This window comes from Salvelinus fontinalis, unplaced genomic scaffold (assembly GCF_029448725.1).
Source record: "Salvelinus fontinalis isolate EN_2023a unplaced genomic scaffold, ASM2944872v1 scaffold_0241, whole genome shotgun sequence".
NCBI classification, from domain to species: domain Eukaryota; kingdom Metazoa; phylum Chordata; class Actinopteri; order Salmoniformes; family Salmonidae; genus Salvelinus; species Salvelinus fontinalis.
In genome coordinates this window covers 230,325-243,220 of record NW_026600450.1, presented here as the reverse complement: position 1 = coordinate 243,220, position 12,896 = coordinate 230,325, and the positions used below count along the sequence as shown (strand labels likewise).

Below are 12,896 nucleotides of genomic sequence, written 5' to 3'. Positions count from 1 at the left end.
TTTGAGCCTCAGCCTTGATTTAAAATTTTATGGAATGTTAATAACTTTCATTGTCTTCAATGAAAAATTACCTTTCAAAAATGGAATGCAACATTGTATGGAACATTACTGTCAAGTGACTTGATGTCTACGGTGCCAAAGAGATTGATAGGTGGGAGTGTTGGGAGTGTCCAGTGTGTTTAATTTTAACGATAATAATGTCAAAATCCCACTTTTAACAACCATCAGAACTGGTTAAAAAAAGGTTGCATCCCAACGTGGCAATAAACAGCAACGTGACGCGTCACAATGAACTCAAACGGTTTACCATTGGAACACTTGATGTAATTAAATCAAACGTTTTACCATTGGAACACTTGATGTAATTAAATCAAACGTTTTACCATTGGAACACTTGATGTAATTAAATCAAACGTTTTACCATTGGAACACTTGATGTAATTAAATCAAACGGTTTACCATTGGAACACTTGATGTAATTAAATCAAACGTTTTTACCATTGGAACACTTGATGTAATTAAATCAAACGTTTTACCATTGGAACACTTGATTCACATTCTCCATGGTTGTCTCCAGCATGCTAAAGCGTTCACAGCTGGCGATCCCTCATCGTGATTGGTTGTTCCCCACCATTTGCAACAACGTCCCTGAACACCATCACTATCTTTCCTTCATGGATCTCCTGCATGTTTACATATCTGGCATTACTCATCTCATATGTATATACTGTATTCTATCCTATTCTACTGTATCTTAGTCTGTGTATTACTCATCTCATATGTATATACTGTATTCTATCCTTTTCTACTGTATCTTATTCTATGCATTACTCATCTCATATGTATATACTGTATTCTATTCTATTCTACTGTATTTTAGTCTATGTATTACTCATCTCATATGTATATACTGTATGCTATCCTATTTTACTGTATCTTAGTCTATGTATTACTCATCTCATATGTATATACTGTATTCTATTCATTAACAAATACTAAGAGGGACCAAGAGTCTGTTGATTGGTCAGTCATTGGATTCATTTGTTGAAATCAAATCAAGCTTTATTTATGCAGCACATTTCAGACATGGATGCAACACAATGGCTTCACAGGAAAAAACAGTGAAAATAAACAGAAATATTGAGGATAAAAAAAAACGAAGAACAACTAACTAATGAGCATTGCAAAGGAAATGCCATTGATTCAAATATTAACAATATGATGCTACATCCAACCCAAAACATAACTTGTTTTTTAGGATGGGCTCTGAAAGACACTACGGGGGCATCGATTGAAAATTGACTGGTAACAACTGGGACCTAAAAGACACCCACCATGACACCCACTAAATCTGCCCAAGAAGAGGCAAACAAAAGAAAAACCCACACCAAACTTAAAGACAGGAAGCAAACCAAAAAGGTGGAGCAACTAAAGGTGTTGCGTACAACGTGCTAACGAGCTATACGCAATAAAGCCTGTAACACCTTCCCCCCTTAAGACAACAAATATATCCTATATTTTTGTTGGACAAGTTTGCTCACCACCAACAGAAAACAACTTCCATTTCACATTATAATCAACTACAATGCATCACCAATATAAACATGGTGTCTACTGGCAGTCAACAATTAGAAACAAGAAAAAAAAACATTTCTAAATAATAATATACAATCGTAACTTTTCTCCTTTTTCTTTCTATAGAATTCAAAAACTCACTAGCTTCTAGCTACTATTTTCTAGAACTCTCATCTTCCTAAAACTCACTAGCTTCTAGAACTCTTGTACTCTTGGAACGAGCCCAAACAAAACTCATCTCCAATACGGAAAACCGTGCAGTCAAAATAAATTGTGATCCATGGCAACGCACTGGCTAAACGCAAAACACAAATATTTTTGACTGCCCCCCGTGGAGACAATCAGCAACCAGGTTGTCCTTACCGCGGACGTGTCTGATTTCAAGAAGAAACTCCTGCAATATCCAGTAACTTTCCACCTCACTGCGGAGCTTCTCTCTCTTTTCAGGGTTCACTAGATAGGCATGTTGTTGGATCTGGGTCCAGTCCCCAATGTCATGCTCTAGTACATTTGGTTTGGCACATGTGAGAATTAACCTTGATATTCTAAAAGCACAATGTCAATATAATTGTCAGTTGGTTGCATAAATAATTATCATTACCAAATGTTACATAAAATGTAAATATGAAATATTTGGTTGCATAGTTGCTAGGTGGGATAGCCCCAATGTCAAAACACAGTTTAACATGTCCAAATCAATAACCAATATGCAGAAACAGTTTGGGATCAACTGAAAACCTAACATGTGGTATTTACACAAACATCGGCCACAATAATAATATTTTTAAAAACAAGCACCAGAAACGCTGTTGTTTTGACAAGTAGCAATAAATCACTGATATCGATTAGGGGGGAAATCAGGTTGTACTTGCTGTTGAAACTAACAACTAAAAAAACACATGGAAATGGGAGATATATTTTATCTCACTGGTTAGAGGACAACCTGCAGCTACATATTGGAGTGATGCATTTAAATGTAGGGGTCGCTAAACAAAGGAACACAACACTTATTTGTCATCACTCATCGATATCATCATATCATGTCAAAATTAATTGTGTAACAGAAGGGAGATGAGGTTACGCGTCCTGTTAAAACTAAAAGCTCAAAAAACACACAGAATATGGGAATAATGTGTACATCCCTGATTAGAGGACAATTTGTAGAAAATAGATCGCTACATTTCGAAGTGTTGCATTATGATTCAAGTGGGTCATCAACATGGTAAGTGTAACACAGCTCTTTTTGTGTTAGTCACTTTTTGTTAAATTACATAAATAGTACTCTTTCAATTCAGAGCCTGGATTTTCCCCCTGAGGCTAATATCCATATCATGTTGAAATCAATAGAACAGGGGACAAACGTTTAGGGTTCTACATTGTGACATCATTTAAATACTCCTACTACAATGTTACATCATTCTACATTGTGACATCATTTAATTGATATCATGAAACAACTCCATGTATTTTCTGATGTTTAATCAGAGATCTTTTATCAGTGTACCTCTTCCCACATTGATCACAGCTATGAGGTTTCTCTCCCGTGTGTATTCTCTGGTGTACAGTCAGAGAGCTAGATGTAGTAAAACTCTTCCCACATTGACCACAGGTATAAGGTTTATCTCCTGTGTGTGTTCTCTGGTGTACAGTCAGAATGCTAGATGTAGTAAAACTCTTCCCACATTGACCACAGGTATAAGATTTATCTCCTGTGTGTATTCTCTGGTGTGATGTCAGCTGGCCAGATCGACCAAAACTCTTTCCACATTGATCACAGCTATAAGGTTTCTCTCCTGTGTGTATTCTCTGGTGTAGAGTCAGAGTGCTTGATGTAGTAAAACTCTTCCCACATTGATCACAGCTATAAGTTTTCTCTCCTGTGTGTGTTCTCTGGTGTAGAGTCAGTTGGGCAGATGTAGTAAAACTCTTCCCACATTGATCACAGCTATAAGGTTTCTCTCCTGTGTGTGTTCTCTGGTGTAGAGTCAGTTGGGCAGATGTAGTAAAACTCTTCCCACATTGACCACAGCTATAAGATTTCTCTCCTGTGTGTATTCTCTGGTGTAGAGTCAGAGTGCTAGATTGACCAAAACTCTTCCCACATTGAGTACAGCTATAAGATTTCTCTCTTGTGTGACATCAAGCTGCTTAGGTGAATAAAACTCTTCCGACATTCATTACAGCTATATGGTTTCTCTCCTGTGTGTGTTCTCTGGTGTTATATCAGGCTGCTTAGCTGAGTAAAACTCTTACCACATTGAGTACAGCTATAAGATTTCTCTCCTGTGTGTATTCTTTGGTGTAGAGTCAGAGTGCTAGATTGACCAAAACTCTTCCCACATTGACCACAGCTATATGGTTTATCTCCTGTGTGTGTTCTCTGGTGTGATATAAGGTTGCTTAGCTGAGTAAAACTCTTACCACATTGAGTACAGCTAAATGGTTTCTCCCCTGTGTGTGTTCTCTGGTGTATTTTCAGATGGCCAGATGTAACAAAACTCTTCCCACATTGATCACAGCTATACGATTTCTCTCCTGTGTGTGTTCTCTGGTGTGATATCAGTCTGGTTGAATGAGTTAAACTCTTCCCACATTGACAGCTATAAGGTTTCTCTACTGTGTGGATTTTCTGATGAATTTTAATGCCTGCTGAGGAGGTGAATCTCTTCCCACAGTCAGAGCAGCAGTGAGGTTTCTTCCCTGTGGATCTCCGCTGGTGTTTCTTGAAGTGTTCTGATCTGGAGAGACTCTTCTCTGCCTCGTCAGGATCATGAGGTTGTTGAGGCTCCCCAGAGGACCCACGGTAGTCCCGTCTCTCTCCTGTGTGAACAACAAAGTCAGACAGATGGTTAAAGGCCCACAACAGGGGAAATCTACTGTAAAAAGTGATGCCAACAGCGTAGCCATGATGTTGTACAACAATTGACGTCTGTAATGAATGTAATGATTATTTGAAATTTGTCTTAAAATGAGCAAGAACAGTCATATTTTGTCTTGTTTTCACATTAGTAGTAACATCTAAGATTGTAGACTTGAAATAAGTTATTCATGTTGTTGAAACTCTAAGCACTGTGCCAGACGACTTTGGTCTCCGATATAGGCCCCTTTCTGTGTTTGCTAAAATTGTATGTAGTATATCTGCCTGGAGCGAAAATGGTGAGCAAATATTTTAGTTTTCCACAAAGTATTCTGAATGTGAATATGGGAAAACTCAGGGGAGTAACCTCCATTTCCAGGTTGCTTATGAGTGCATTTCACACTACTTTGGATTATAATTGTAAGGCTCGTTTGAATGTCCTGCTTAATCTAATGTTTGTGTCATCCTCGCAAATCAACCGCTTTGTACTTAAAAAACCCTTCAACCAGTAAAATGCTCTTTGTCTAGCTTTTCCATCAGCCTGACAATAAGGGTTTGTACACTGCTTGCCAAATTGGTCCATAACTTCACCTAACAACAAATATACCTGTAATGAACGAAGAAGCACTTTGGTTGTTATTGCATGATTGCAAAAATTCCACTAGGCTACTCTGTAATGTGTTGTCATTCTAAATGTCCTTAATAAAGGAAAATAGCTCTGTGTGTTGTACAATAGCCTATCCATCAAAGAACAGTTCTCTACACATTATGAGCTAAGTATCTCTGTGTTCAAACAGACTAACGAGAACCTACTGTAAATCAAGTAGACAATAACATTATAAACATCAATTTGTTAGGGATGTTGGATCCAACGTGGAGCACGACATAACTGTCTTTACCAGAGTAATGAATGAAGAAGCACTTTGGTTGTTGTTGCATGTTGTGATGTTTGTCATGTGACTGTCATTCAGAAAATGATTTCCTGGATCAGCTGATGATAGTTGAACATGTGACTAACTAAACAGCTACAGTATTAAGAATGATGCGTAATTATTGAAGAACCGCGTTCATGACAGTATCCATTTGGGTGGTGTCAATAAAGTTAAGGTAACTCTCTGTTAGAACCATTGGGTTTAGCCAACTCTGAAATGATTTAGTATTTCTGTGCCCATGAAAACTGTTTCCCCAGCGTAACATAAAGAGACACTAAATGATACATAGTTCGAGTGCATTTCAGAATTTAAAAAACTGGCTTTACTTAGTTATTTTTTTTTAAACTTAGCAATGTCAATAAAAATGTTTCTTTATAATTTAATTTAAATAGAATGTAGATTAACCACAGAGAATGATGTTGAGATACAAAGACTATTATAAATTAAATGAAACTATTCCAATAAAATGTGAATATGAAAATCACAATTGGCACCAGATCAGTAGAAACGGTCAGTTAACTTGGCACCAAATGGAAAAGGTTTCTGACTGAAACTATAGGAGCATAACGACTGCTGGTGTAGTCTATTATCAGAAACTATAGGAGCATAACGACTGCTGGTGTAGCCTATTACCAGAAACTATAGGAGCATAATGACTGCTGGTGTATTCTATTACCAGAAACTATAGGAGCATAACGACTGCTGGTGTAGCCTATTACCAGAAACTATAGGAGCATAACATCAGAATTTACGAAGGCCAGCAGCAGCGGGAGGAGTAGGCTAAAGAAGAAGGTTTTTCTGATGGTTAGGCTATCTTGTTTCAGAGGGGTGTCATCAATAGCCCATAATGACAAAGTGAAAACCGTTAAAAACCCAAAATACCTTATTATTATTATTAAAAAAAAATAAAAAATTATCCCATTTTCTCCACAATTTTCGCGGTATCCAATCGCTAGTAATTACTATCTTGTCTCATCGCTACAACTCCCGTACGGGCTCGGGAGAGATGAAGGTCGAAAGCCATGCGTCCTCCGAAGCACAACCCAACCAAGCCACACTGCTTCTTAACACAGCGCGCATCCAACCCGGAAGCCCAATGTGTCGGAGGAAACACCGTGTACCTGGCCCCCTTGGTTAGCACGCACTGCGCCCAGCCCGCCACAGGAGTCGCTGGAGCGCGATGAGACAAGGATATCCCTACCGGCCAAACCCTCCCTAACCCGGATGACGCTATGCCAATTGTGCGTCGCCCCACGGACCTCCCGGTCGCGGCCGGCTGCAACAGAGCCTGGGCGCGAACCCAGAGACTCTGGTGGCGCAGTTAGCACTGCGATGCAGTGCCCTAGACCACTGAGCCACCCGGGAGGCCCCAAAAATACCTTATTTACTTAATTATTCAGACCCTTTGCTATCAGACTTTTTATTTGTTGGCTTTATGTAGGCTATTTTTTTACATAATTGGCAATAAAAGTTACTTTTAGATTTGTATAATTTTCATTTAGATTTAGATGGAATAAAGATTAATCACAGAATGATTTTGAGATACTATTATCAATGAAATTAAACTGTTTCAGTAAAAGTAAAATGTGCAAATGAAAATCATAACCAGATCAGTAGAAATGGTAAGATACATTTGCACTCCAAATGTAGGTTGCTGACTGCTTGTGTAGCCAATTACCAGCAACGTCAGAATGTATGAAGGACAGCAGGAGTTGGTTCAGGAAGAGTTTCTTCTCTTCTGGTTGGGCGATATTGATGTAATGGCATGAAAATAAATTGGCTGAATATTATACAATAACTTATCAACAGCTCTAACAATTTGACCCCCACAGGAAATCTACACTGGCAATTCTAGAATATACTATATAGCCTAGAAACCGGTTCAACTATCACTATGACATCATGGATGAATTCTAGAATATACTATATATCCTAGAAACCTGGTTAAACTTTCATTATGACATCATGGATGAATTCTAGAATATACTATATAGCCTAGAAACCTGGTTAAACTATCATTATGACATCATGGATGAATTCTAGAATATACTATATATCCTAGAAACCTGGTTAAACTATCATTATGACATCATGGATGAATTCTAGAATATACTATATATCCTAGAAACCTGGTTAAACTATAATTATGACATCATGGATGAATTCTAGAACATACTATATATCCTAGAAACCTGGTTAAACTATCATTATGACATCATGGATGAATTCTAGAATATACTATATATCCTAGAAACCTGGTTAAACTATCATTATGACATCATGGATGACCAGTCCTTGTATTCATAGTGTATTGAATTCAGGGGGTCGCCCTGAGCTGAACTCAAACCTGGGTCCAGTGACTCTCAAGATAACACCTTATAACTGTTACACCAAGATGTCTGAACTTCTTGACGAGGTCCCTAGGTTTTGGGTTAAGGTTGATACAATAGCTTTCTCTATGAATTTGAGAGTGGTTATATTTCTCCAACCCCCATCCCTCAGCTGTTTACCAAACCAAGTCTCTGGGCAGCCATTTTGTTTCTGTTTAAATCCTAGGTTGTCTCTTTAAAAATGCCACACAACAAACAACCAATCTGCAGTTGAAACAATAACAAAGCTGTAATTCTACTACTGTTTTGCTAATAAGATGATGATGGGGTTGGAGAAATGTAACTACTCTCAAATTCATAGACAGACCAATAGATGCAAGGACTGTCCATCCATGATATCGACATTATAGTTTTAACTATGTTTTGAGGCTTTACAGTGTTGATTTACATTGTTTCTAAACATTGGAGTAAAAAAAAGCTTATTTGGGGTTCTGATGGGGTACAACAGTTGAACTAAGCTCATGAGGCATGTGTTATATTCTTTAAGAATCAATGGCTATAAATACATAATATATATATATAAATAAATACATTTAAAAGTCAAAATATGGATGTAGCAATTGCAGATTTCTGCTTTAACACCAAGCACACCACACATCAGTTCAACTTCCAACCACAGAGTTTGTGCTTCTGTTAAGACAGTACTTACGTTCATCGTCAGTCTCCTCTTCTTTCACTGAAACTTCGTCATCCTCATTCACTCTGAACGCGTCTTCTTCTTCTTTAACTGAAACGTCTTTCTCTTCTTCTTTCACGGTAACAGCCTCATCCTCTACTTGTTTTTGTATAACAGCCTCCTCTTCCTCCTCCTCTTTCGCGAGAGCTTCTTTCTCCATCCAGCAGACCTTCTCTTCTTCAACAGGAACGGGGTTAAGTTTGAGACTGGAGCTATGAGGCATGTACTGAAGTCGCTAAGCGGTATTATTCAAAGCAGTGTCACTTTATCAGCAGCACGTGATCAATGACGTCTGAAGAATAATTTCGTCGAACACCTAATTGGTTTGGTATTGGGCTCGTTCGACATTGCAGCCGACAGTGCAGGTGGCTGCTGACAGCTGATTGACTAATTTACAAATCACCTTGCGTCATAAATAACTACTCATTATTATTTATGAATCAGTCAGCCAGTCACCGTTTACCCACAACGCAGCATGGATTTGATGCTCTCGAACACGGCCAGTGGTTTAATATATGACATAATGGCTACGCTGCTACGGCGTGTGACGTCATCTATAAAATGTGGCTGTTCTAAATTCTGTGTCGCTCAAAGCCTTGAGTAATGAACCTATTTTTGACACAATTGGCTGTAAAGCATCAATGCTTCAGGAAGCTGTGTTTCCCCATCACTACTTTTCAGCATGTTTTCTGAGAATTAGACTACGGGAGTTTTGTAACTTTTTCCACGTTGGCTTACTGTTAGTTGGGTTCTGATTGGTCTCCGGTAGTTGGTCTCGCTGACCATAACCGTGCTGGTTGGCTACGCTGTTTAGGCTAATAGCTAGTTGGCTAAATAGCTAACGTTAGCTGGCTGGTTAAGATAACTGCATATAGCTAACGTTAGCTGGCTGGCTAAGATAACAGCATATAGGTAATGTTAGCTGGCTGGCGTAGATAACTGCATATAGGTAATGTTAGCTGGCTGGCTAAGATAACTGCATATAGCTAATGTTAGCTGGCTGGCTAAGATAACTGCATATAGCTAATGTTAGCTGGCTGGCTAAGATAACTGCATATAGCTAATGTTAGCTGGCTGGCTAAGATAACTGCATATAGCTAATGTTAGCTGGCTGGCTAAGATAACTGCATATAGCTAATGTTAGCTGGCTGGCTAAGATAACTGCATATAGCTAATGTTAGCTGGCTGGCTAAGATAACTGCATATAGCTAATGTTAGCTGGCTGGCTAAGATAACTGCATATAGCTAATGTTAGCTGGCTGGCTAAGATAACTGCATATAGCTAATGTTAGCTGGCTGGCGTAGATAACTGCATATAGCTAATGTTAGCTGGCTGGCGTAGATAACTGCATATAGCTAATGTTAGCTGGCTGGCGTAGATAACTGCATATAGCTAATGTTAGCTGGCTGGCGTAGATAACTGCATATAGCTAATGTTAGCTGGCTGGCGTAGATAACTGCATATAGCTAATATTAGCTGGCTGGCGTAGATAACTGCATATAGCTAATGTTAGCTGGCTGGCGTAGATAACTGCATATAGCTAATGTTAGCTGGCTGGCGTAGATAACTGCATATAGCTAATGTTAGCTGGCTGGCGTAGATAACTGCATATAGCTAATGTTAGCTGGCTGGCGTAGATAACTGCATATAGCTAATGTTAGCTGGCTGGCGTAGATAACTGCATATAGCTAATGTTAGCTGGCTGGCGTAGATAACTGCATATAGCTAATGTTAGCTGGCTGGCGTAGATAACTGCATATAGCTAATGTTAGCTGGCTGGCGTAGATAACTGCATATAGCTAATGTTAGCTAGCTGGCTAAGATAACTGCATATAGCTAATGTTAGCTAGCTGGCTAAGATAACTGCATATAGCTAATGTTAGCTGGCTGGCTAAGATAACTGCATATAGCTAATGTTAGCTGGCTGGCTAAGATAACTGCATATAGCTAATGTTAGCTGGCTGGCTAAGATAACTGCATATAGCTAATGTTAGCTGGCTGGCTAAGATAACTGCATATAGCTAATGTTAGCTGGCTGGCTAAGATAACTGCATATAGCTAATGTTAGCTGGCTGGCTAAGATAACTGCATATAGCTAATGTTAGCTGGCTGGCTAAGATAACTGCATATAGCTAATGTTAGCTGGCTGGCTAAGATAACTGCATATAGCTAATGTTAGCTGGCTGGCTAAGATAACTTCATATAGCTAATGTTAGCTGGCTGGCTAAGATAACTGCATATAGCTAATGTTAGCTGGCTGGCTAAGATAACTGCATATAGCTAATGTTAGCTGGCTGGCTAAGATAACTGCATATAGCTAATGTTAGCTGGCTGGCTAAGATAACTGCATATAGCTAATGTTAGCTGGCTGGTGTAGATAACTGCATATAGCTAACATTATTTGCACCCCGCTAACTAGCTAGCCATTTCACATCGGTTACAAATGGTGAATGCTATCTGCGATTCTTGGGACATCCCTACCCTAAACCCTAACCTTAACCCCTAACTTAACCATTTTAAATGTCAACTTCAACAGGCTAGGGACGTCCCAAGGATGTATCGCTACCTGAAAATACATTATCTAAGTGATTGATAGTTGGTATTCAGCAATCATAAAGCCTTATTTACTTTAATGAACTACTAAAATAGTGATTTTGTCAGACAGCAGCTCTACACTTTATTGACTGACTGATCCATTCATCCTTCCATCCATCCTCAGCCTTCCTCTCCTCTGAAGACCCAGTGAGGGTGGAGCTCAGTCAGGGAGCTGTTGAGGGACTGGTTAGGAAGAACACTTCTACAGCCAGAGGTCACACATGGTTTAGATGGTAAATATTTATGTCCCCTTAGCGGTTCATCACGTAAGCTAAAGGGAGTATGTTCCTTCATCTATGTTTATTTACATTAGTGCAAATTGTCTACTGATATTGGTGTAATTTCTCACCCCATTTGGCTGTATGAAAGTTAATTTCCCCTCAGACACACACATTTGTTCTTTGCTTTTATGAAGGTAATTTGTGTAGAATGTACTTTTCCCCCACTCATTCACCCCACCTCTTTACGTTGCTTATTTATATTCAGTGGCCTGACTGCGTCCAGACTGTCAAAGACCCATCCTGTTAGATCTGAACCTAATGCAGCTTGGAGTGATCAGATGACAGAAGTCACATTTATGTGCCAGGTGTAACTGAGGCTGTAGACGCTCCATATCCATTACTTTGAGTGTTTTATATAATATGACTAAATGTGTTTCTGTGTTGCAGGGGCAGTCAAGAAATGGAACTGCAAGGCCACAGAACATGACATAAGCAGAGCTGTGGGAGACCACCTCAAGCTCCTGGTAGAGCCGGGGGTGGTGTTTACCACTCCACCACGCCTTCAGCAGGCTGGAAAAGTGGGATTGATCTGTTTGATCCATTTGTTTGTTTCAGTTTTCAGTAGTTGAATCCTTTGACGTATTGTTGATTTCAACAAATAGACTGGGTTGGTTGAAAAGTGATACAGTGATACAAAACGTACATTGACATAGTGGGATTATTATTATTATTATTTTCATACTAAGACCAAGATATGTGTTGCTTTTGGTCATTGGGTTCATTTGTTTTGCATCTCAATATGCATCAAATGCAATATGTTCAAATCAAGCTTTATTTATACAGCACATTTCAGACATGGATGCAACACAATGGCTTCACAGGAAAAAACTATGAAAATAAACAGAAATATTTAGAACACAAACATAAGAGGATAAAAAAACAATAACAACTTAAAGACTAATGAGCATCCTAAGGAAAAGCCATTGATTAAAATGTTACAATATTATTTGGATGCAATATCCAACCCAAAATATAAGCTTGTTTTTTAGGAGGGGTTCTGAAAGACACTATGGGGGTGTCCACTGGAAGTTGACTAGTAACAACTGGGACCTAAAAGACACCCACCATGAGACCCACTAAATATGCCCAAGACGAGGCAAACAAAAGAAAAACCCACACCAAACTTAAAGATAGGAAGCAAACCAAAAATGTGGCGCAACTAAAGGAGTTGACTCTCCACATCCATCAAGACAACTGGAGCACTGGGCCAGACACTCTTAAATAGAACCTGGACCAGCTCAGGTGAAATACCTTCCCACTAACGGGATGGAGAAGCCAGCACAGGTGTAACACATACTGACTAACGAGGTGACACCAATCAGTGTGCCCTACGTGCTAACGAGCTAAAGTCCAACCTCAAAACATAAATGGAAAAACCAAAGACTAACTAACACCTTAAGAGTTTGCTCACCAACAACAGAAAACAACTTCCATTTCACATTATAATCAACTACAATGCTTCACCGTCACCAATATAAACATGGTGTCTGTCTACTGGCAAACAACAATTAAAAACAATATTTATTTTTTATTATTCCCACAAAGATTTTTCTTTCTATAGATTCTAGAACTCTCGTCTTCCTAAAACT

General features: G+C 38.9%; 1 protein-coding gene across 1 annotated transcript; it reads right to left on the bottom strand.

Annotated features, from left to right (window-relative positions):
* Nucleotides 1–2,618: 2,618 nt before the first annotated feature.
* On the bottom strand, nt 2,619–5,015 carry LOC129844852 (zinc finger protein ZFP2-like). Its single transcript, XM_055913008.1, has 2 exons — nt 4,994–5,015; nt 2,619–3,644 (listed from the first exon to the last, which is right to left on the bottom strand). The coding sequence occupies exons 1-2, from the start codon at nt 5,013–5,015 to the stop codon at nt 3,022–3,024; spliced, it is 645 nt and encodes a 214-aa protein (XP_055768983.1). The 3' UTR covers nt 2,619–3,021.
* Between the last annotated feature and the right edge of the window lie 7,881 nt (nt 5,016–12,896).